We start from the raw sequence: 21,349 nt of genomic DNA, 5'->3' as shown, positions 1-21,349 counted from the left end.
TTTTTCTAAATGTCTCATAATCACTTGAAGATATTTTATTTATTTTTAATATATATAAATATCTGTGCCTAATAGTATCCACGTCCACCTTCTCGACCTCTGTTATTTCCGTATCCTCCTCCTCTATTTCCTCCACGTCCACCTCTATTGTTGTTACCGTAGCCATTACCACCTTGCTGATTATTATAATAAGGCTGTTGCTGACCATATCCACCCCCACCACCTTGGTGTTGATTGTATCCTTGACCATAACCACCACCACCACTACCGTACTGTGGCTGTTGGTTATAGCCACTATTTTGTTGCCCATAGCCACTATTTTGGTAGCCGCCACCGCCTTGGTTATAACCACCCTGTTGGGAATAGTCGCGTCTTTGATTTCCACCGTACTGTTGAGTACCGGGGAATCTTGAACCATCATCATAGCCATGGTTATAACCACCACCGTATCCACGAGAAGGGTCATTGCGATGATTGTTATTTCCGCCACGGCCTCTACCACGGTTGTTATACTCGCGATAATCTTCCATGTGATTCACTTGTGCAGTCCAGCCACGGTTGTTATTGTAACGTTGACGATTATCGATCTTTTCAAAAGTTGCTAATTGAATATCCTCATACCCCAAAGAGTTGTCTAATTTGAGTCCTTTTAATAATTGTGAAGAGAATTGTGTTCCTTCAGTATTCGGTAAGAAATAAGACACGCTATAAAAAGAGGATAGATATATGAGTAAACTATTTCCGCGACCTTTGCCTTATTCACACACTGTACCTGATGGATTTATCATTAGCAATATCCGGTAAATCAAAGTCGGGTAAAGGAGTACGGAAGGTGCTTCTAGGAATACACTCTGGGTCCTTATCGATTTCACCAGTTAAACCGTCGCTCAGTCGAGCGTCCAAAATCATTCTTTCATTTGTTGCTCTCTTTGTGTATACGTTACTGATAGAATTGTATGCTTTGTGAAGTTCGCTGACATATAAGACACTTGGACCTTCTGAGTTTCTTTGTCTCTCTTCTTCATTCAGTTGATCGTATACAGTATCCATTGCCTTTAAAAGACGTTTTGTATCAATAAACGGTAACTTCACAACACCTTGCCATTCCCATTTTTTACCATCCATATCAACATCAAATTCTGTGGGATAGAAATCAATAATAGGAGATTCACCTTCAGTCATCAATTTATGGAATGCCTTAGGTAAATGCATTTTACTGAATAAAAATGATTAGTCATATGTGCTTATATTTATTACTCTATCTTACCTTGCGGCGGGCAATACACCCATCAATTGTTCAAATGGTTTTAAGGGTGCATTTAAATCAAACTTGATATCAAATGTATCAATATTGACAAAGTCGGACGCCATAGGTGCATAATGGTAAGGATAATACCAAGACCATGAAACACAGCCTTGATAATAATATTTAAAAACCCAGACAAGACCCTCACAGTAGGATTTAACAATCTCTCTGATGGCATCTCGTTCTTGCAAAGTAATACCAAATTTAGACTTGTAGTATCTTTCCTTCCAACCGGCTTCCCAAAGACGGACTTCATCATCCGGCTCGCGCTGACGGGCGGCCTCATCCTTTGCTTTCTTCTCGTCCTCAACTCTCTTTAAAATTGCTTTAGCAGTAGTTTCGGCGTCTTCAACAGGCTCGTCATCTTTCTCGATAATGTCCGATACAACATCTTCCATCTCACCAGCATCCTCAATTTCTTCAACCTTTCTCTTAACGCCAGCAATTTCAGACGCTTCTTCTGTAATAGCAACAGGAGGTGGTGCGCCTGATAATTCAGCCTTTAATGCAGCAGCAGCATTAATATTGGCTATACGAATAGCAGCTCTATTTGCGACAACATCTCTGTTTGACATCACAGCGTTAGGATCATTAACAGGGGCTGCGGTCATATCGCCAAAGTTAGGACCTCTGGGATCAAAAGTCTTGGTTTCACGGGCACGTCTATCGTTTTCTAATCTTCTTCTCTTAGCACCTTGAGCACGTTTTTCTTCCGCTAGTTTCAACAATATCAGTTAACAGTGTTTTTTAATGTGTGTGGTATACAACTTACTCCTCTTTCTTTCGGAAAAGATTTCGTCTTCCATTTTACCCAACTCTGTGACTAAAACTTGAACACGTTTAAGATCGACATCGCCATTGTGAGTCATGTAGCCACCTATCATAGGCATAGTACTCTTCCACAACAAACTCAAAGTACTGATAGCACCTTCTCTAATTTCAAGGGAGGGAAGATGAGGCAAAAAATCGTTACCAACAAAGAAACACATAAAAACCCAATCGTCAATAGCTCTTTCCAAATCCCAGGGAATTCCAGGTATATTAAATTTAAGTGCGTGCTCCAAATACTCTCTCAAAACATTCACGTGAAGCAGAACATATGGTTTAGGTACTGCAAGTTTGGCTTCCTCTCTCTTCATTTCAGCAATAGCCTCGTCAGATACTATATTCATGCATTAGTTTCACGGTGACAAAAATAATAATCCTCAATTACCTTTGCACTGGTTCGCAGCATGTCCAGGTTGCTTACATTTAAAGCAACTATTTCTATTTTTATTGTCAACAAAGACATCTTCACGTAATACTTTAAAATGAGGTTCATGTGTTCCCAAGGCGAGCATAATAAGATCAGCATCTAAACCATACATGACATGCTTGGTATTGGGATTGTGTTCAGGCCGAGATCTCTCAACGCGAATAAATTCCATGACCTTATGTTCACCTTCTCCAGGAACGGTCGCATCTGAAAGAATGACTTTAAGCTAAAAACAAAAGAAAATAGCGTGATTAGATACAGAATGGCGGAACTTCGAACATCATAAAAATTTACATTTTTCCATAGGGGATCAGAGTTTTGTTTAGCTGCGATATGATAGCGGAGACAGGTTGCTAAATGAGCCATGAAAGGGGTACCAGGTGTGATACAATTAGAGTCGAAGTGCTCCTTCTTTTCCGGTAATTGATGAGATTGACCGATAGCTTTGACAAAAAAATTAATTCTGATGTTCCTTTTCTCATAAAAAAAATTGGCAAACCTGATAATTCATTAGCAATTCTGTCAGCTGCTTCGTGTTCAATCTGAGCCAACTGGGAGGCACGGAAACGACGTGCGCGCTGTTGATTCATTTTAGCACGAGGAGCAACGCCATCTATTAAAGGTTAGTGCCGTAATGAAAAATAGAAAAAATTAGTTTAGTTACCAATAGCCATGTAAAGAAGTTTACGAGGGCGAATCATGTCAACAACACGATCCATGTACTCAAAGATTGCGATCATCATGTCGTCTTCAGTAGCAGGAGCAGGCTAATACATAAGCGTCAATAAGTTTAGAGAACTTATACTTTAGATTCGAACGTCGTTATATTTACCTTGTTTTCAGGGTGACAACAGGGATGAATAATACCATTCATGTCTAAATAAAGATTATCAAATTCTTCGTTATTGGGGTTAGGCTTGGTTGTATCTACAGGTATAACGACTCCATTCACTGTCTTAGGATGTTCTTCAATTACGGTCGTAATAACTTTTGGGAATTTATCCGAAAGCCACCTAGTAATACCAGGTTAGTTTCGTGAACACATGATATTAGCGATCGAGTATTCACATACCTAAAGAATGCGGGAACTCCCATATTTATAACTTAATGTTTAAATAAAAAAAGGTGGAAAAGGACTTAGGGTAAAAAAGTTGCTAAAGCAGGACAATGGGTGAGGAGTGGACCGTCACATAACCGTCACGATCTCAAAAAGGCAAGCCCCATCTGTAATGGACGTCAGTAAAGCATACACAAGGATAGCTGAAGAATGAATATAGGTTGCATGACACATAACTGCCGTTGGGAATAAATATTTATTAAATTTGATAGTACTGTTGATTTTCAGAACTGCTTTGGGCAAACCATAATATTGCCGTGCTAACATGATAACATTAGATATTTGCCATTTGGTCGTCTATTTTAGTTACCTAATCATGATCAATGAGCACTGAACTACATCTGTGATCCCCAAGTAAGTATTCAATAGATCGAGATCGTTATCATTATAAATGTATTTTGTTACTAGTACAGCCTAAATAAACAATTAAAATCATGGAAAATTAATCATAACCTAAAACTAACCACTGAACCCGACAGTCCTCCGGCCATCATAGCGAACCCCTATAAGATTTAAATAAATTTGGCATCTAATTTGCTACTATTTTCTACTATACCAAAAATAAGAACAAACGAGCTCTCCAAGTAAATTCTTCGTCATACCCATTTCCTTTCAATGTTTCCTTATCAATCAAGTTGACTCTAAAAAAAATCAAGTCAGCAAAACTGGGCCAATAATGTCTTTTGTTCCATACTTACATGATCATGCCAAAGGTCGTAACAATTCCAGGAGCCCAATCTTCTATTCCTGGCGCAATGAGACGATCTTGTAAATTCCACAGTATAGTTAAACCGTCGATGAAAGTCCACCAACCCAAGGCAAACTATTGTTTATTTCAATATTCCTGTAACTATCCTAAGTGCTTTGTTTTACCAGTATGCCCGCAAAATACACTCCAAACTGTTTGCCTTTATTGCCTAATGAAAAGCAACAAAATATTTTTCCACAGATGAACACGTTATTATTCTCGTCATTGAAACTCATTTTAATATGTGGAAAGATAAAAGTCCAAAAAATTCAGTTCCCGTTTCTGTAACAAATTTAAGCAGCACATGCCTCAAAATTTATATTTATAAGACCTGATCTAGTTCGACCGTGCCAACCAAATGTTTATTCTTTTGTGTCAGTTAGTTTTAACAATATTTTTGCTCCCGCGACTTTATTTCGATTAACAAATGTTATGTTTTTTGGTAAGGCTTTTATTTACAAAAAAGTAGCCAATTCCACACAGATAGGGTATAACCAAGTTACTTAGAAGCCCCATTATTAAGAAATATCAGTTTGTATTCATCTTGAGATATGGAATATACGTGAAGCACCAATAAAGTTATACAGACAAAACAAAAATTACACTGCACAGAATGATACTAATAGAAGCAAGTTATTATACATTAAGAATACGTTACCCGTACTTAGCTTTAAAATCTCGTGATTTTCAAATAACTACTTTACGTAACCAGATATTTTCACTTCTTCACGGCAAAAGATTCTGGTTTCTTCGAGATAAGTTTTATGCTATACTATCCATCAGATATAATAAAATGTCTAACTGCGACCAGTGACAAAACAAACTACAAATCGGTTTTATCAGAAAAGTTATAACCGTGTAATTTTTGGAAACTTAATTCAGTCCTTATAAATTACGATTTAGTAAATTGTTTCTGGGATTTATATTATCTATCTAACGGAAAGGGGCTGAGATTAATGTGGAAGCAACTTTCAAATTCAAAAGAATAACAAGGGCAAAGGACAGAAATATGTTATTTGCATGAAGTTTTTTAACAAATGTTATTGGATATTGCGAGTAATTGAGACTTTAGCCACAGAAGACGAGAAATAAACAGAGTCAAAGAAAAGCACCAAATGGTTATAAATCTGTCACAGCATTATTCATAATAAGCAGACTAATACTCATCAAGGTTTAAATTTTGCAGCAGTTTTACCGGCCCTACTGATGATACTTCTATGGAGCCAGATGTTAAGCATAGTGCTTAAATAGCTGGAAAAAAGTCTGATTTTTATGGTTTTGGAATAACAATTCATGATAAATAGATTATTTGTAAGTAACATAAATAATGCTTCCGGTTACAGAGTTTCAGGCCAAGGTATGTCTTGTTGCAAGCAAATACGGTGAAAACAACATAGCTAACTACTTAAAAGGATAATAGAGTTTAATTATAAAATTTACAAATTGGAACTGGTTTATCCTTTAACTAGTCTATTTACTTGTAAAAATATAAATGCCTTTTTCATCCCACGTAACGTCTTCAACTACTCACCTTCGTTCTACAATTAATTTTCTGCTTGATTTTCACTATCTTTAATCACAAAACGTTTATAGCAAAATGACGTTAAATAGGTCGAAACTTCCCGATCCAAAAACTTTCATGCTCCTTTGAGCACCATTTCAGCTCTTTTACAATTGAAAGAACTTGTTTTGAAGCAAGTAACTAACTGAGACACGAAAAAAAATCTCGTTACAGACAAATACAAATGGATGAAAGATCCATCTATTATGTATAAACAAAAAATCGCAAGTCATAAGTATAAGTAACGAGCAAATTTATAACAGAATACCAAATCTAGACTACTTAAATTTCACGTTTAAACTGCTAAAAGTGTATAAAATAATCAGAACGTAAGTAATCACCTTTCACATATACTATCAGGCTGTCTCAAACAGCTAAAACTTTATTAGCAAGGAAACTTATTATAGACGTATTAAACATAATAACTACATATAAAAATTGTAACTCACAGTTAGTAATCGATAACGGAAAATAAATCAATAGTATGAGCCATTGTAACAAAATGCAAAATATACTCGTTTTCATCTAATAAGCATAGTAAAAAGCAATATATTACATATGTGTCAGGAACTACTCCTTGCTATATGTAATACCAGACTTTGGAGTACCACCTAATTAATCCCGACTAAATTTATTTAACTATATTCATCAATTAGTCTATTGCTGTAGCAATTCGTTTATTTAGTAAAGCCGAATCATGCGTCCCAGCAGAAACGATATTTAGAAAGAAACGACATATCGCGATTGTTGAGCTGTATCCAGGGTGGTGCTTAATATGATTCACACGTCATTGGCGTCCTTTATTATATTTGGATTCGAGTGAAAAGGATGACCAATGGTACGCGTAAAATTACGTGTGTAAAACTTTATTAAACAAGTCATTGATGAACGTCGATTCATTGAATCAATGTCCGTACTTTAGAGAGCTATTTCCTATCCACAAGTAAGAAAATTAGCTCACCTCTTTTATTCACGGAGAAGAAGCGATCTACTCCCTTTACTCTGACATAAATTTTTAAGGAGGTTTGGCTACTCGATGAATTCTATTCCTGTAAACAACAAGCCACAAAAAGGCCGTCTAATTAGGTAATGATCAGTTAGACACGTTTTGTGCGCAGCCCAGCCTTAATAATATTTTGTTAGAAAGTAAAATGATGTAATAATATCTCATAGTACACTGACAAAAGTTCAATTAGTACAAATTAGTCATTAAAAATTACACAAGCGAATCGAAAGTCTAGGGAAAGGGGGCTAGCGAAATGGTCATTGTTGCACGTTGACGTAAAAACAGTATTTTCTTGGTTAGAAATTAATCATAACCCCTATCCTATGCAATTTAATTCTTTTTTCGGCTAGATAAACGACAACATAATAGCTGGTGATTGAAAGGGGTTATCTAAATTGACATCCTGAAAAAAAGGGTCTAGATTTTAACAGTAATCGGTAGTGCATGTATGCAAGCATTACATTGTGACTCAGTACGTTGTTTATCAAAGTCCGTTCTTGATATAGGTTGTAAACAAATACCGTAAACTATGCATGCTTGGGTTTAAAAGAATTACTTCTTAGGATATAATCACAAGGTTTAATACCTCTTAACTGTCTCGGCCTCGAATTTTCTTTATTTTTCAAGTTTATCTTTTCCTTTCATGCAGTATAATCCGTCAAGTTTTCTAGGACAATGAACTAGTATTTTCCAACTGAGTACCTTTTTTATTCACTTGGAATGCAGTATACAGTCCTCTTAATTAAAAGTTTCCCACTTAATATCATTTCCACGTTAAGACGGCCTTTTCGAAATAAAAAGTTAAAATATGCTGATCGAAATCTGGTAGACGCAATATTATTCTTTACTTTTCGTTGACTTATAAGCAGAACAGATATTCTCCCATCCACAGTTTTATAGTGAATTAAAAACCCCATTAAATTAGCTAACTACATTTCTGATTATAGACTACTTCAGTATTCTTCTTAATTCAAGCATTAACTAATTGTGGAATATAGACAAGCTATTGTCTAATTAATTATCCAATGGAATCAATGTAATGTTACAATTTATCGTTTAGTTGAAATAAACCATTAAGATTGGTATCCTCTAAATACAACAGGGGGGGGGGGGGATAACAAAGTGAATTATGTATATGTAAACCAGCACTTCAATTCTGCCAACGATCACTTTTTTCGAATTGACAACATTTACCCGTTGAAAGGGATACAGATATAAATAAAAGAAGCGAATATATTTACAAACAAATAATAACAAAATATATATATATATACATATAATTTATGAAGACATACGGTGCTTGCTAGGAGGGAAAAGCAATGGTGTTCTTTCCGTTTGTTCTATCAACACTGCAAACATTGGAGTGGAAAAGTAAGGTGCTTTTTCGATAGAAGTTTTCATTGGCTGATGGTAAAGCATTAAAACCGGCTTTTTAGTTTCTTCATTATTTGTTGTTGAATTCACAGATAATTCTTGCACTTTAAGAATTGTATCAGTTAGCCAAAATTGGATTGCATTCATGATTATTGGAAATCTATTTTAATAGTTAGTATAAATATATTTAAATAACTTATACGACCCATTACATTAACATGACAAAGACCACCTGAGATTTTTCATTGCCTTGGGTCCAACCAATACAGATTTCACCCAACCAAAATAACCAAGGCGAACTAATTAGAATAGTGTAAAGACAACATTTTGCTAATATCCCAGACAGTAGGAATACGGACATTTGTCTAATCCAAGGTACAATCATATTAGACAATGGAGGTGGGCCATATTCGCCAGTTTGAAATCCGTCCTTTACATTTAACATATCCAATATTGTTAATATAAAGTTAAACCAACACCATAAAATAAGTACGCCTAAGGTTGTATCCAGTGCAACATTTAAAAAATACCAAGTGCAAAGATTGGTGGCTGGTCCATGCTCCTGTTTACTTGCGGAATAACTTATACATATGTTTATACAATGAATCATGCCAGCACCAACAAATTGTTTGCTGGCATCCAAAGCCCTATTGGAATAGACATAAGTTATTTGTTGCTCACTACGTCATTTTTTTTTCTATAGCTACCATATTTGAATTGGTCTTTGTGGTGATTCAGTTGATCGTTTATAAATTAATGTCAATAAAGCTGTAAAGCATAAACTAAATTGTATGAAGATGGCAAATCCATCCATCAATTTACAGCTGCTTTCATTGTTATAGTTTTCTAACTCGTTATTTGAGAGAGTCGCCTGATTAAAGTTGGGCAAGATAAGCATTGCAGGAGTAAAATGAGTAAAAGAAAGGAAGAAAAAGGATCACTGTTTGTTTCGTCTTTTATGATAACAAAAAAGAAGGTCACGAGGAATACTTTAACGCAATAATGATGGTATCCGTTTTTGATTTTGCACTAAACTGTACCCCCTTTTTTATTTATAATCAGCAATAATTAAACAAATACAATATCTGAGGAACGCTTTGAAGAAGCTTTCTGTTGCTCAAATTCATCCAGCGATAATTTCGATAATCTGAAATCAAATAAGGATGAACTTGAAGGGGTGGTGTCACTAAGATACGATGATTCATCATCAACATCGGATTCATCCTCTTCTTTAACCGCAGCTAAGCCATTTGATAAGCTATTTCTTGGTGTTGGTATATATTGCTGTCTTTCGGCTACTGGTTTACCGATGGCCCTGTAACAAAAATCTGCAAATGTTTGATCTGCTCTTGCTATTGTTGTTTTGTCTTTGACGACTTCTCTTACACAAAACCAGTCATGCACATTATCCTCAATAACCGTTTGCCAAGCGACACCATCTTGTTCAGCTTTTAAAGCTAATTGTAATGCGTCGTCTCTCAAAACTTCCAAATTTCCAATATACATCAACACTTGAGGTGACATAAATGCTGAAAATCCTGTCTGTAATTTGGCTATTCCTAAAATCTGATTGACTTTATCTTCATCATCTTCGTCCTCTTTTGTCGGCTCAAAATAATCCCGCTTTATCACTTTAGCTGTATAATTTGTAATGTAGTCATATTTTTGATTGACTCTCCAAGATTCTGAAGTGGTTTCGTCGGTGACCAAAGGGGATATTAAAACCGTACCAGCAGGTCTGGGTAATTCGGTTAATACAGGTTGTGTGCTGCTGCTATTATTATCGTCGACCTCAATTTCAAACATGCTTGGATCATGTGTAATAAATAGCATTTCGAGGGCCAAAGCAGCGCCTGCTGAATCACCAATTACAATAATCTTTTCACTATGAACCGATAGTTTTTGAACTAAATGCTCATAAGCGCGAACCACATCTTCAACTGGACTAGGGTAACGGTGTTCTGGAGCCAATCTAAGAAGCAGTTTAAGTTAAATCAGACGATTACTTCATATTATCTTATACTAACCTATAGTCAACTGACATGATCATACATTTCAATCCGTATTTCTCTTTAAGGACTTTAATCCAAGCAATGTTTGTATCCATGTACATTGTACAGCTGCCAATACGAAATCCGCCACCTTTGTTTGTTACACAGTCAATAACAATTTAACACCAAAAATAATTTACATACCATGAACATAAAATAGGACAATATCTGCCTCATATACTCTCTTCATAAGTCCCTCATGATTTAAATCATGAATGTTTTCACCAATCCAACAGCCAGACCAATCTTGAGCCTGGTTGGGGTTTAATTTCACTTTATGAATCCAAGGTCGATGAGATTTTCTTGCTCTTGTGACATCATTTAAAATAAGTCTAGCTGCCGGCGCTGGCAATGAAAACACCTTTTTTAAAATCTTGATGCTTGCGGAAGGTGGTAATTTACGAATCGATGCTCTGACACTGTTCATAATAAGAATGATAATAAAAAATCAAGTTGGCGGAAGAAGAGAGAATGGAAGAACTAGTGGGAAAAAAATTATAAGTTTTTATTATATGTTGCACCAAGAAAACCCGAGTAAAAAATCCACAAAAAACTCTCATCAGCTTTCAGGAACTGCAATTTTCAGGACACTCACATAGCTTTTTTAGTTAATGTTACACTCAAATATTCATGTATCTGGGTTTAATGTTTTAGTGTCAAAGTGGGGTAATCAGCAGCATGTGAATGTTTTTTTTTTCTTTTGTTGAAAAAGTGCTTCGATTGCAAGCGACAACAAATAGTATATTGAAATTAAGCTTATTTACTCCCATTACGCGAAATATTTTTATAACCTGACAACAATTTTTTGTCTTGGGCCCCTCCATGGTCTTAATTACCATAACAAATTAAAGTTTGGAGAACAAACTTTCAAGTCAAGTGAGCGGAACACAAGAACAGTCCTGACAATTATTTTTAATTTTGCATTGATCATAGCTGACCTACCTTCTGTTTCATGTGAATATTACAACATCTGGTCCTTTCTATTGAGCTACCGTGAGCAAAAACTCATGTTTTAAATATATGAGAATATTACTTAAACACTTCTTCACAAGTTGAAATTACCAATTATATATCAGTTCAAAATTTCGTGTTTATGCCGAATGGTTCTTATTTGAACATGTATTCTCTTGGGATAGAACTATCAATGAAATTCATATTTACCCCTTATAATCAAGACAGAGAACATTGTGAGAGACATTTTTTTAAAATGAACTAGTTGAAGAGCGTTGGAATTCTTAATAATTTACCCTAAGTCAATCTGGTGGAGAACAAAGTAGTGCTAAAACCACAAAATGTTATAATATTACTAAATTAGTTACGTACTCTCTAAAGTGAGGGAATAATGCGAAGCTCGTAGTGGTGAGGCTTAACTTTTTTTTTGCTTTTTTTTGTGGCATGAGATCATTGATTATTTGTGCGTGTACGACTTGAATTTATATTGCTGTTAACTGAATAGAAAAAAAGGGTAGTATATGATAAATTCAACTGTTGAAAAATTTTTAACACTTAGTAGAGAAAGTTAATGAAAACGGCGTTTATGTCCTGCTTTTCTCTTGTCATATAAAAAAAATATTAATTCCTACTGATTGATAAAACAGATACCTTTTTTGGACAGCCAATATCGTACATAATGCATTTTGGTATTTGTCGATCTAAAAGTTTATTAATAGCAAATATTACAGGAAACTGTATTACGGGGAGATATCCCTATAATCATGGATGTAGAACACAAATTGTAGACCTCTGGAAAGATGTCTTTGTCCTAGAATGTTACGTAATCAAACAGATCTTAAATAATGCGCACGACCCCTTTCAGGCAAATAGTATCCGATTTGGAATCTTGTTTCGAAGTACATTCTTCGATAGTTTCCGAAACTTAGGCATCCATTATTAGGTTGCGACTTGTCTGTGTAGATTTATTGAGCAGCTGTTAATTTTTAGGCGGTTGTTAAAACACCGTAAATTAAACAAGGACTTATTAACTGATTTTGCTTACTTTATTGGGACTAAGTTTGTAGTGCCATAGTTCACGTACCAACACGATTTTGAATATTTACTATTTTTTAGCCAGTCTAAATGGGCAGATAGTGATCAATCGGCGTGAGTATCTTTATAGAAACAAGGACGTTATCGGACTGCACAATAGACACATAGTTCGTGTTGTGATGACTATAATGGAAAGCAATGACAATTAATTATCTAAATTGCAGAAAAAAAAAATACCCAACATAAAAGAGTATATTTATACTTACTATTTTTCGGCTCTCCTCGTTACCATTAGAAGAAAACATTAGGTAAGCAGTACTGATATCTTTCCATTTATCAATATGCCTGTCATCTTCCGAATAATAGTTAGTATAATATGAATCACATTCTTATATTATTCGGTGTACTTGGATACATGTAAGTGAATTATGTGCAAATACATATGTACATATTAAACTTATCCTATTAGGTATCATCAACATGATTAAATATGCTTCAATATAAGACTTATAGACTCGTTTGCGTAGAATTCCCATTTTCTTTTAGGCTCAATGTGTTAAGTATAAACAACTGTATGAAACAAGGCAGCAAATTTGTTATTTCTTAAATTTATGCATGCGCCAGCAGAGTAAACTCGAGGAAGCTAAATCAATGCTAAATCAATAGTATTTTAACAAACTTTCTTTTCGACAAACGTTATTTATACCATACATTAGTTTAGCTAAATAAAAACATTAAGTCTTTTGCCTCAAATTCTTTTCATGTTAATATATACCCTTTACTTTGTAGATCATGCCTGTCAATTGACAAATGTACAAAAAGGCTCAAGAAAATAGAAGCCTACTTAAACACAACAAGTTCAGTAAGCAGCATGATCTAAAAAACAATAATGTTACCTTTCTCTTGCCAATCGTTTTGAGCCTTAGACGCACGCATGGAAATTATACTGCTTTAAGCTGGGAAAAATTCACCAATAGCCCTTTGTCGACTTGAGTTTAAAAAGTTGTCATTCATATATGTATTAAAGCTTATTATGCTGTGCGAATGCACGAAATTTAGCGAATATTAATCACCAGGGTTCATGAAACTTTTAAGTGTTACAGATCACGTGTTTTGAAAGAACCAGGTAAGTTAAAGGGAAACGTCCTTGGGTGTAGACATGTTATTTTAAAAACGCATGCGTAGACATTACCTGTGTAAGGATTACCATATTCTAAGCAAGCGACGTGTTTTCTAAAAATATGACTATAGTTTCTAGGGATGTGATTGGCTTGTAACCGTATGTTTAATTGACAAGTAACATTGATTTTGATTGGCTTTAATAAGGCTAGCTTGGAAGCACTGTACATGGATCTAAAATTAGCACCATAATTTTACGTATCACACGTTCTATAGTTAGTATAGCCCGATGAGGGGGAGTGCGAAATATTAATAAAATAAAATAAAGGTAAAAATGCTAGTCAAAACCTTGTTTTTTTAGTCAGGAACAAATTCTACAAGTTAAGGTAGAGTGCGCGTGTCCATATTAAGAAAAAAAAAATACAAGCTGAGAATGCTTGGCCTGACTGACACACCAGCTGTTTTGTTACTGAATGCAGTACAAATAACTGTTGTCCTCAACAAGTGATTTGCATTACTTTATTGGGACATGATTTAAAATTTTAAAATGTTTTAATGTCATACAAATTATTGTCATACAAATTTATTCCTCTCTTTATCTTTGTTTAAGCTTTCATGTACATAAAGCCATTTGCCCTCCGCTCAGTTCCATAGTCTAATATTTTTCGTGGTTTCTTTTTCATTCTTTTTTCTTCATTCTTTCATCAAAATACACATATATTATATTAATGTCTACAGAAGAAATTATTGTTCCTACCTGTCAGGGATGCTCAACATCAATAGAAGAAGGCGCTGTCGTTGCCTTTGGGGATTCCTTATTTCATGTCAAATGGTAGCAAAAAACAAAACAAAAAAAACCTCTCATCCGTGGTTTCGCACTAACATTTATTCCTTTTAATAAGCTTTATTTGCGCAAAATGTCAGCAATGCGTAGACAGTAAAACTAATTTATTACTGCTAGACGATGGCAGACCAGTTTGTGACAATTGCTCTTACAATTGTGTAGCATGTCAAACGGTTATTAGAGATGAAGCTATTATGACAGGTAATAATAAACAAAGCACGTCATTCAGAAATTTGTGCTCTAATTTTTTTTTTTTTTTTTTTTTGGATATCTGTATCTAGGCGACAAAGCATATCATTCCAATTGTTTCAAGTGTATTGCTTGTAAGAAGACAATAGAAGATTTAATATTTACCCAAACTACCAAGGTCCGCAACTATTTTAACCCATATTTTCATCCATATGGTTAACTAATCTTCTTCATTTTTTATATATATAATCATACAGGGTATTTATTGTACTGTATGTCATGATTTACGGAAGGCAGAAAAAGCTCGAAGAAAAAATAAAGTATGTATCGTATGCTTCGTTTGTTTCCAGTTATATGTAACATTTAATTGCAGCAAACTACTACTGCCGCAACGCCAGCACCACCAGCACCAGCGCATTCTCAGATCCAACCTGAAACCTCGACATTGCCATCACCTGTGCGTTCTCGTAACAATTCTTTAATAAGCAACAGTCCACCAGTTAATGAAACACTTAAAAACGACGAATCTTTTTTAACCGGATTTTCACCGTTTACGCTTTCCTTTTTCGATTCTGACTCTAGTGAATTAGCAAACCTTTCAAATTCCTTGGGCGCCAACTTATCCCTCACAGCCGATTCAAAATCAATAAATGCTACACAGTCTCGCATCAATCGGGCCTCCGAGATTTTAGAGTCTTCACTAAGAAGCTCTTCATTAAAGCCTTCCGGATTCACTAACGAACAAGAGTCAAACACTTCAGATGTAAAGAAACTTAAACTCGAACTCTTGGAAGCTCGTTCGAGGATAAAAGAAGTCGAGGCTAATTATAACACATTGCAGGTAATTTTTTTTTCCCAAAAGCAAAAAAAAAAAAAAAAAAAAAATATGAGTATGCAACTACTAAACAACTAGGTGACGAAATTTAGGATGCTAGTCAACAAGCACTGAACGAGTTTACTAAACTCAAAGAAGATTTTGCTCGTGAATCCAATACCCAAAAGAAATTAGAGCTTGTTATTGTTTCGTTGCTAAAAAAGAACGGCGGCATTTTATCACGAAAAGAAATAGACAGATCAGCTCAGCTACGTGTTGAACTTGAACGCACTTGCAAAGAAATGATCAATTACCGTGATAAAATCGGGGTTACATTGGACGAAAATGCCGACAAGCAAAAAATAAGGTAATCCTAAACAATAGTGACATTATTTATTATGCTAATACTTTCCTATTTAGTGCCTTCTATACTAGTTACCAAAAAAGCCTTCAGACGCAAACCAAATCTCTTATTTCTGAACGAGATTTACTAAAGCATGAGACAAAATCATTAAGAAAGATTCGTGACGATATTGTGCATGAAATGGTTTTACTAAATACGAAAAATGATGAATTAACCACTATAAACAACGACCTTTCCAGAAGAGCCATCCAACAAGAGGAAATTTCTGTACCAATACTCACTCGCCATACACCTCCCCCACTTTCTCCATCACAATCCACTGATTCGTCCAACTTATCTGTCGTCTGTAGAACCCGTAAACCTTCCGATGCAAGCTCGGTGGTTTGTAATGTCTCTTCCAGAAATAGTTTTATTAAAGATCAGACACCAAAACTTTTTCGTATCAAAAAGAAAAAAAGCACCATGTTCGGTTTATTAGGAGGCAGTAGCAGCAGTGTCAGTCTTGCCAAACCAATTAAACCTGAGCCTTCACTTTCGTCCTCATCGTCAAAATCTACATATGGATCCAGTAAACCCGGTATTTATAGCAGCAAGAATCTCAATAATAGCTCTCAAAGTTTGCATCCTGTCGACTCTAGATCTATATCTAAAAACAAGGCCTTTATGGATTCTACTGCCTCATTACAAATAACTCATTCTCATCATGGAGGTACTAGTAGTCATTCTTTTCAGCCGATGTCATTTTTGCGACCGGTCAAATGTGGTGCCTGTGGCGATAAGATTTGGGGTAGATCCGAATATCGCTGTGATCACTGTGGGTTTTCCTCTCACTCTCGCTGTTTAAGCAAAGTACCCCAAAATTGTTACTCATCTACAAGTAGTACTTTGGACTTGACTAGTGAATTCTATGGAAGCACAGTCAATTTGTCGACCATTAGTCATTCCTCACCACCCTCCAAAAAATCAGTGTCTGATGGCAGTATGTTTGGTTTTGATTTATCGGAACGTGTTCTAATCGAAAACAGGGATGTGCCGCTCATTGTTAATGAATGTATTAAGGCGGTCGAAGCAAGGGGTTTGGAGTATGAAGGCATTTATCGAAAATCTGGCGGGGCTGCTCAAATGCGTGCAATTCAGCTTGCTTTTGATCAGGGAGACAAAATTAATCTTTGCGATGAGGAAGAATATAACGATTTTTGCGCCGTCACTAGTGTATTAAAGCAGTACTTCAGGGAACTTCCTAACCCTTTATTCACATTTGAACTCTATGATACGTTTATCAACATATCTTGTAAGTTTTTTTTTTTTTTTTTTTTTTTTTTTTTTTTGTCAAACATACTAAAATAATCTTTTGCTGCTTTCTCTAGCCATGAATGCCGATAACAAGAAGTTATCAGCCTTTACTGAGGCACTATCCCAGCTTCCCAAGGCTCATTTGGATACCATTGTCCTTTTATTTAGACATCTTGAGAAAGTCCAGAAATTAAGCGACGAAAATAGAATGACCATAAAGAATCTGTCGATGGTTTTTGCGCCTACATTGATGCGCCACAGTGATCCATCAAGGGATTTCTTAGATATTAGTTACAAGAACGCAACGATTGAATACGTATTGTTACATACATCCGAATTGTTTCCTTTGTAATTCTATATAACCCCAAACTTCACTCTTTGTATAAACTCTTTTCTGTAATTTTACTTGTGTACATTATTTCTCTATTTTATTTCTCTATTTATTAAACTGATTTTTTTCTTTAAGAATTTACATATCAGCAAAGAAAGCCGTACTTCTAATACCCTTCTTCTTCTCAGCTTTTGTGTTCTTCTTTTGCGTCTTCTTTCTCTTCTTCTTATCTTTTTCGTCGTCTGAGTCGGTACCCCATCCATCATCCGACTCTTCCTTTTTTTCTTCTACCACGGATTCTTCTTTCACTTCTTGTTCGTGAGCTTTTTCTTCCAGCTTGTCCTCATCCACAAATTCGGCCTCCTCGTCGAAAAGATGAGCAACATCCCAAAATTGTAATTTATCATCATGACCACTGGATACTAAGTACTTTTTATCATGACTCAAACGTAAGTTTTCAATGGGCATATCTTCGCCGTGATCACCCAAAACACCCTGGAATTCATTAGGCAATACGGTCACCAAACGAATAATACCATCACTACTACCTGTAGCAAGTGTGTCTTCATCCAGCTTGCAGAGGGCTTCAATAGAATTAGGGTGACCCATGATACGATCATTATAATCACCCCAGTCGCCCCAAGACCATAAACTCAAAACACCATCTTGTGTACCAACTACTGCCTTTTTACCATTCTTACAAAGTTCGATTGATAATAATTCATCTTCGATTTGATCTGACATGGCTGCTACGTCGGGTTTACGAATATCCCATGTTGAAAGATAACCATCACCGCCCACGGCTAATAATGTCTTGTGTTGTGCACTGTATGTCATGTCAGAGATATAATCCTCATGTTCAGAATAAGTCATCACGGCTTCTTCTTTACGGCTATCCCAAATCTGTTTACTTTTAAGTTAATCATTCTCTACATATTCACATTATTTCACAATAATAATAATAAAAAAGTACCTTGATAACGCCTTGATCATCACCAGTTGCCAACATACGCTCGTCGATAACAAAAAGCGAATTGATAGGCGAGCTGTCAATGTAATGTAAGTAATAGGTATTTAAAATTGAAAACTGCATCTCTTACTCATGGGTAGTTTCTCTGACTCGAATTACTTCTCCGGTTTCCGTGTCCAGAAGTTGAATAGATCTATCACGGGAAATACCCCAAATGTCTAAGAGGTAAAAAAAAAAAAAAAAAAAAAAAAAATTGGTATATGTTCGATGGCTATTAAAACTATGCTTTACTTGAACCATCGGGTGTAAAGGATACACCTCTGCACGATTTTTTGAAGGCCTTCGCAGTCCACAAATGTTCATGGTTTTCTAAACCATAACGATGACTGACATGTAAATGTTAATTATGCATTATTTTAAGCCGGGTGTAGCTTTATAAAGAGAGTTACCATTGAATGCGGCCGTTAATCATACCCGTAGCTACAATATCATTACTGGGATGAAGATCAACGTGAAAGATGTTATCATCAAATTGCAAAGGAGCAGGTTTGTTTTCACCGGGATTCATTTTGTTTATTTCTAAAGAAAAAGACAATTCCCATTTGCATTGATTTCCAGTTGTACCTGAAAGAAACACCGTCACATAGAGGCTTGTGAAATGCCCACGAAATCCAATGCAAAATAGAGGCTGGGTAACTCAGTTACAGGTTCACCACCATGAATACAAATATAATTAATATAATTGTCAGTTAAGCTATCAAGATTTATTGCCCATTTTTTAAATAACAGTGATAAATATGAGGCTATGTTGATTATCTTCTCGGTCTTTGTTACTGGCTAGTGGTATCGTTGCCTGGTTTTTGTTCAAAGTGACACAAAAATAGTTGACTATGATTGGTGGTTCTGTCGCCAAAAATCAATGCAAAATACATTTGAATGATGATGATCCTATCTTTAAACCCCTCTGGGTAAAATAGAAACTACATCTCCTTAAATCAGAAGGTTTGTATCTCAATTCTATGTACGCAAGCATCACATGATCGTGTTAGATCCTCTTACTAAAGAAAAGATGTATTGTTTGTATGTACTAGTATGAGTAGCAAGGTGTATATATACACATCGTGGAAAAAATGCTGCTTCTAAAAAGACAATTACTCTTTTCTTTCTACACATACATCAAAAGAATGGGCCAAGACGCTTTAAGGTCAATGACGACATCCGTTACTTCTAACTCAGTCGCGGTGTTTATAATGCTGCTGAAAAGGCATGTTCCTTTATTGACCTTTTACCAACATAACCATCCCAAAACAAAGATGTCACAAGAAGAACAAGTGGATACTATTAGTAATAATAGCACCGCAGTAGATGTTACCACAAAAGAGTTTCAATCTTCTGTTGAAGACCGCAAGAACTCAGTGCATTCATTTCGAGTTATCGAATCACAACAGGACTCAGAATCAGATAAAGATTTGATCATTCATTCCTTGCACGAGTCGTTGCATATTCACAAAGAAATATTAGAACGCATCCAAAATGAAAAGGAGGCTTACCAGAAACAAATTGAGCAGGAAAGACTCAAAGAAAAGGAAAATATTGAAAATTGGAAAGAGACGTCGGAACGCGTGTTACAGGAACAAAGTCAACAATGTCAAGAAATGGAAATGAATATTTTGAAGCTTAAACAAGAACTGGAAACAAAGAAAGAAGAGTACTCTAAATTAGAAGTAAATTTCTATTCGTATGTAAAAACAATTCGAGTCACCGATGATGATTTATCCACCATTCAACCTGAAATATCACATTTATTAAGCCAGTTGAATAACACTTGTATGGGATTAAAATCAAAAATGAATCGTCAAGGTGGAACCGACTTTGTGTTTGAACATTGGAGTGATAAAGTTGATTTAATCAAGAAATATATGTTACCAAAGGACAGTAATGATGGTCTATTGGATACATCTTATATTACTTTGTTTGTTGAAAAATACCTCATCAATACATTGTTAACAAACGTCTTGGATGTACCTATTCATCTCGGCATATCAATCAACGATGCATTTAAAGAATTGGATGATTGGATGTCCATACGAAACAAGGAATGGTCAAATAGATTAAGACAGCAAATATGCTCTCTTGTAGTTCAACAACCAGGTGATGAGGAAGAGCAAATTCAGAAAGCAAAAGATACACTGATCGCTCAAATTGTTTCTGTCTTGGAGTCTGTTTATCCACCCTTAAAGAACGATCCCAAAAAGATTGAGAATTTGATTCAAAGGGCATCCAAATTGAACTTGGCTGTGAAGGGTCAAGAAATTAAGATTGAGCGTATGCCAATCGAGGAAGGCCTCACCATTTTTGATGCTGAAACAATGAAAGCCACTGCCAAGGGTAAACCAAATGGAATTGTTTTTTTAGCAATTACTCCTACATTTATCGCAAGAGATGAATTAGATAATGAACATGGTTTTACCGTACCCGGCAAAGTCTTCTGTATTGAAGACACAAACGAATCAAGTCAGACACCAACAGAAGTTGCATTTACCATAGATGAAGATACCCCCATGGATGATGTTGCTACCAGCGTTTCTTTTGATGATGCTGTAGCACCTCAAACTGATGAAACAACAGTCGCTGATGAAACTACAGTCTCTGATAATACGACTTCCATAAATAACGATAATATATCTGCAGATGTAGAAACTAACGATAAAGCCATTAAAGATACCGTTACTAAAGCTTAACTTTATAAATAAATCAAGTTTTTTCTTTGATTCCCGTTTTTTTGTTTTTGCAGACGAATCACCGCATTATCATCGGTCCTTATTTGATAAGCGTCATTTTTTATGTACAAGCTACGCTAAAAATGATTTTTTCTCTTTTCTCAGTACAAGTAATTATCTTCATTAAATGAGTGAAAGGATGAATCAGCGGATATGATATATTTCAACAGGCTTACATTGGTAACTGCTCACCATGACGACTGAGAATGTTCCAAAAGAAGAATTGAAAATGACAAGTTAC

The 21,349-nt window shown here is 35.5% G+C and overlaps 7 protein-coding genes across 7 annotated transcripts; 2 read left to right on the top strand and 5 right to left on the bottom strand.

Moving 5' to 3' along the window:
• Positions 1 to 10: 10 nt before the first annotated feature.
• Positions 11 to 3,747, bottom strand: EV154DRAFT_504312 (XRN 5'-3' exonuclease N-terminus-domain-containing protein). The gene is made up of 10 exons (XM_051601035.1): positions 3,634 to 3,747; positions 3,394 to 3,574; positions 3,226 to 3,328; positions 3,061 to 3,174; positions 2,856 to 3,004; positions 2,520 to 2,787; positions 2,079 to 2,468; positions 1,268 to 2,021; positions 773 to 1,216; positions 11 to 705 (listed from the first exon to the last, which is right to left on the bottom strand). The coding sequence occupies exons 1-10, from the start codon at positions 3,654 to 3,656 to the stop codon at positions 69 to 71; spliced, it is 3,063 nt and encodes a 1,020-aa protein (XP_051459037.1). The 5' UTR covers positions 3,657 to 3,747; the 3' UTR covers positions 11 to 68.
• Positions 3,748 to 3,780: 33 nt separating this feature from the next.
• Positions 3,781 to 4,705, bottom strand: EV154DRAFT_504311 (uncharacterized protein). Its single transcript, XM_051601034.1, has 6 exons — positions 4,552 to 4,705; positions 4,377 to 4,501; positions 4,235 to 4,319; positions 4,143 to 4,181; positions 3,989 to 4,092; positions 3,781 to 3,938 (listed from the first exon to the last, which is right to left on the bottom strand). The coding sequence occupies exons 1-6, from the start codon at positions 4,660 to 4,662 to the stop codon at positions 3,878 to 3,880; spliced, it is 525 nt and encodes a 174-aa protein (XP_051459036.1). The 5' UTR covers positions 4,663 to 4,705; the 3' UTR covers positions 3,781 to 3,877.
• Positions 4,706 to 8,274: 3,569 nt separating this feature from the next.
• Positions 8,275 to 9,265, bottom strand: EV154DRAFT_418386 (vacuolar membrane protein-domain-containing protein; the record flags this gene model as incomplete). Its single annotated transcript, XM_051595836.1, has 3 exons — positions 8,275 to 8,527; positions 8,580 to 9,014; positions 9,075 to 9,265. The coding sequence occupies 3 exons, from the start codon at positions 9,263 to 9,265 to the stop codon at positions 8,275 to 8,277; spliced, it is 879 nt and encodes a 292-aa protein (XP_051459035.1).
• A 22-nt stretch (positions 9,266 to 9,287) lies between these two features.
• On the bottom strand, positions 9,288 to 10,913 carry EV154DRAFT_185778 (alpha/beta hydrolase fold-domain-containing protein). The gene is made up of 3 exons (XM_051594262.1): positions 10,563 to 10,913; positions 10,395 to 10,509; positions 9,288 to 10,339 (listed from the first exon to the last, which is right to left on the bottom strand). Exons 1-3 carry the CDS (start codon positions 10,843 to 10,845, stop codon positions 9,436 to 9,438), a joined length of 1,302 nt encoding a protein of 433 aa, XP_051459034.1. The 5' UTR covers positions 10,846 to 10,913; the 3' UTR covers positions 9,288 to 9,435.
• A 3,218-nt stretch (positions 10,914 to 14,131) lies between these two features.
• On the top strand, positions 14,132 to 17,442 carry EV154DRAFT_504305 (uncharacterized protein). The gene is made up of 8 exons (XM_051601033.1): positions 14,132 to 14,355; positions 14,426 to 14,568; positions 14,649 to 14,734; positions 14,814 to 14,876; positions 14,930 to 15,397; positions 15,484 to 15,737; positions 15,791 to 17,025; positions 17,102 to 17,442. The coding sequence occupies exons 1-8, from the start codon at positions 14,252 to 14,254 to the stop codon at positions 17,377 to 17,379; spliced, it is 2,631 nt and encodes an 876-aa protein (XP_051459033.1). The 5' UTR covers positions 14,132 to 14,251; the 3' UTR covers positions 17,380 to 17,442.
• Positions 17,443 to 17,496: 54 nt separating this feature from the next.
• EV154DRAFT_418286 (WD40-repeat-containing domain protein) lies at positions 17,497 to 18,896 on the bottom strand (the record flags this gene model as incomplete). Its single annotated transcript, XM_051595830.1, has 5 exons — positions 17,497 to 18,171; positions 18,332 to 18,404; positions 18,459 to 18,546; positions 18,620 to 18,714; positions 18,778 to 18,896. 5 exons carry the CDS (start codon positions 18,894 to 18,896, stop codon positions 17,497 to 17,499), a joined length of 1,050 nt encoding a protein of 349 aa, XP_051459032.1.
• Positions 18,897 to 19,300: 404 nt separating this feature from the next.
• Positions 19,301 to 21,099, top strand: EV154DRAFT_185738 (uncharacterized protein). The gene is made up of 2 exons (XM_051594261.1): positions 19,301 to 19,330; positions 19,420 to 21,099. The coding sequence occupies exon 2, from the start codon at positions 19,459 to 19,461 to the stop codon at positions 21,067 to 21,069; it is 1,611 nt and encodes a 536-aa protein (XP_051459031.1). The 5' UTR covers positions 19,301 to 19,330; positions 19,420 to 19,458; the 3' UTR covers positions 21,070 to 21,099.
• The last annotated feature ends 250 nt before the right edge of the window (positions 21,100 to 21,349 follow it).

Source organism: Mucor mucedo, assembly GCF_025094135.1.
Source record: "Mucor mucedo strain NRRL 3635 chromosome Unknown EV154scaffold_32, whole genome shotgun sequence".
NCBI lineage: Eukaryota > Fungi > Mucoromycota > Mucoromycetes > Mucorales > Mucoraceae > Mucor > Mucor mucedo.
The sequence above is the reverse complement of the archived record's forward strand: the minus strand, read 5'-3'. Positions and strand labels throughout refer to the sequence as shown.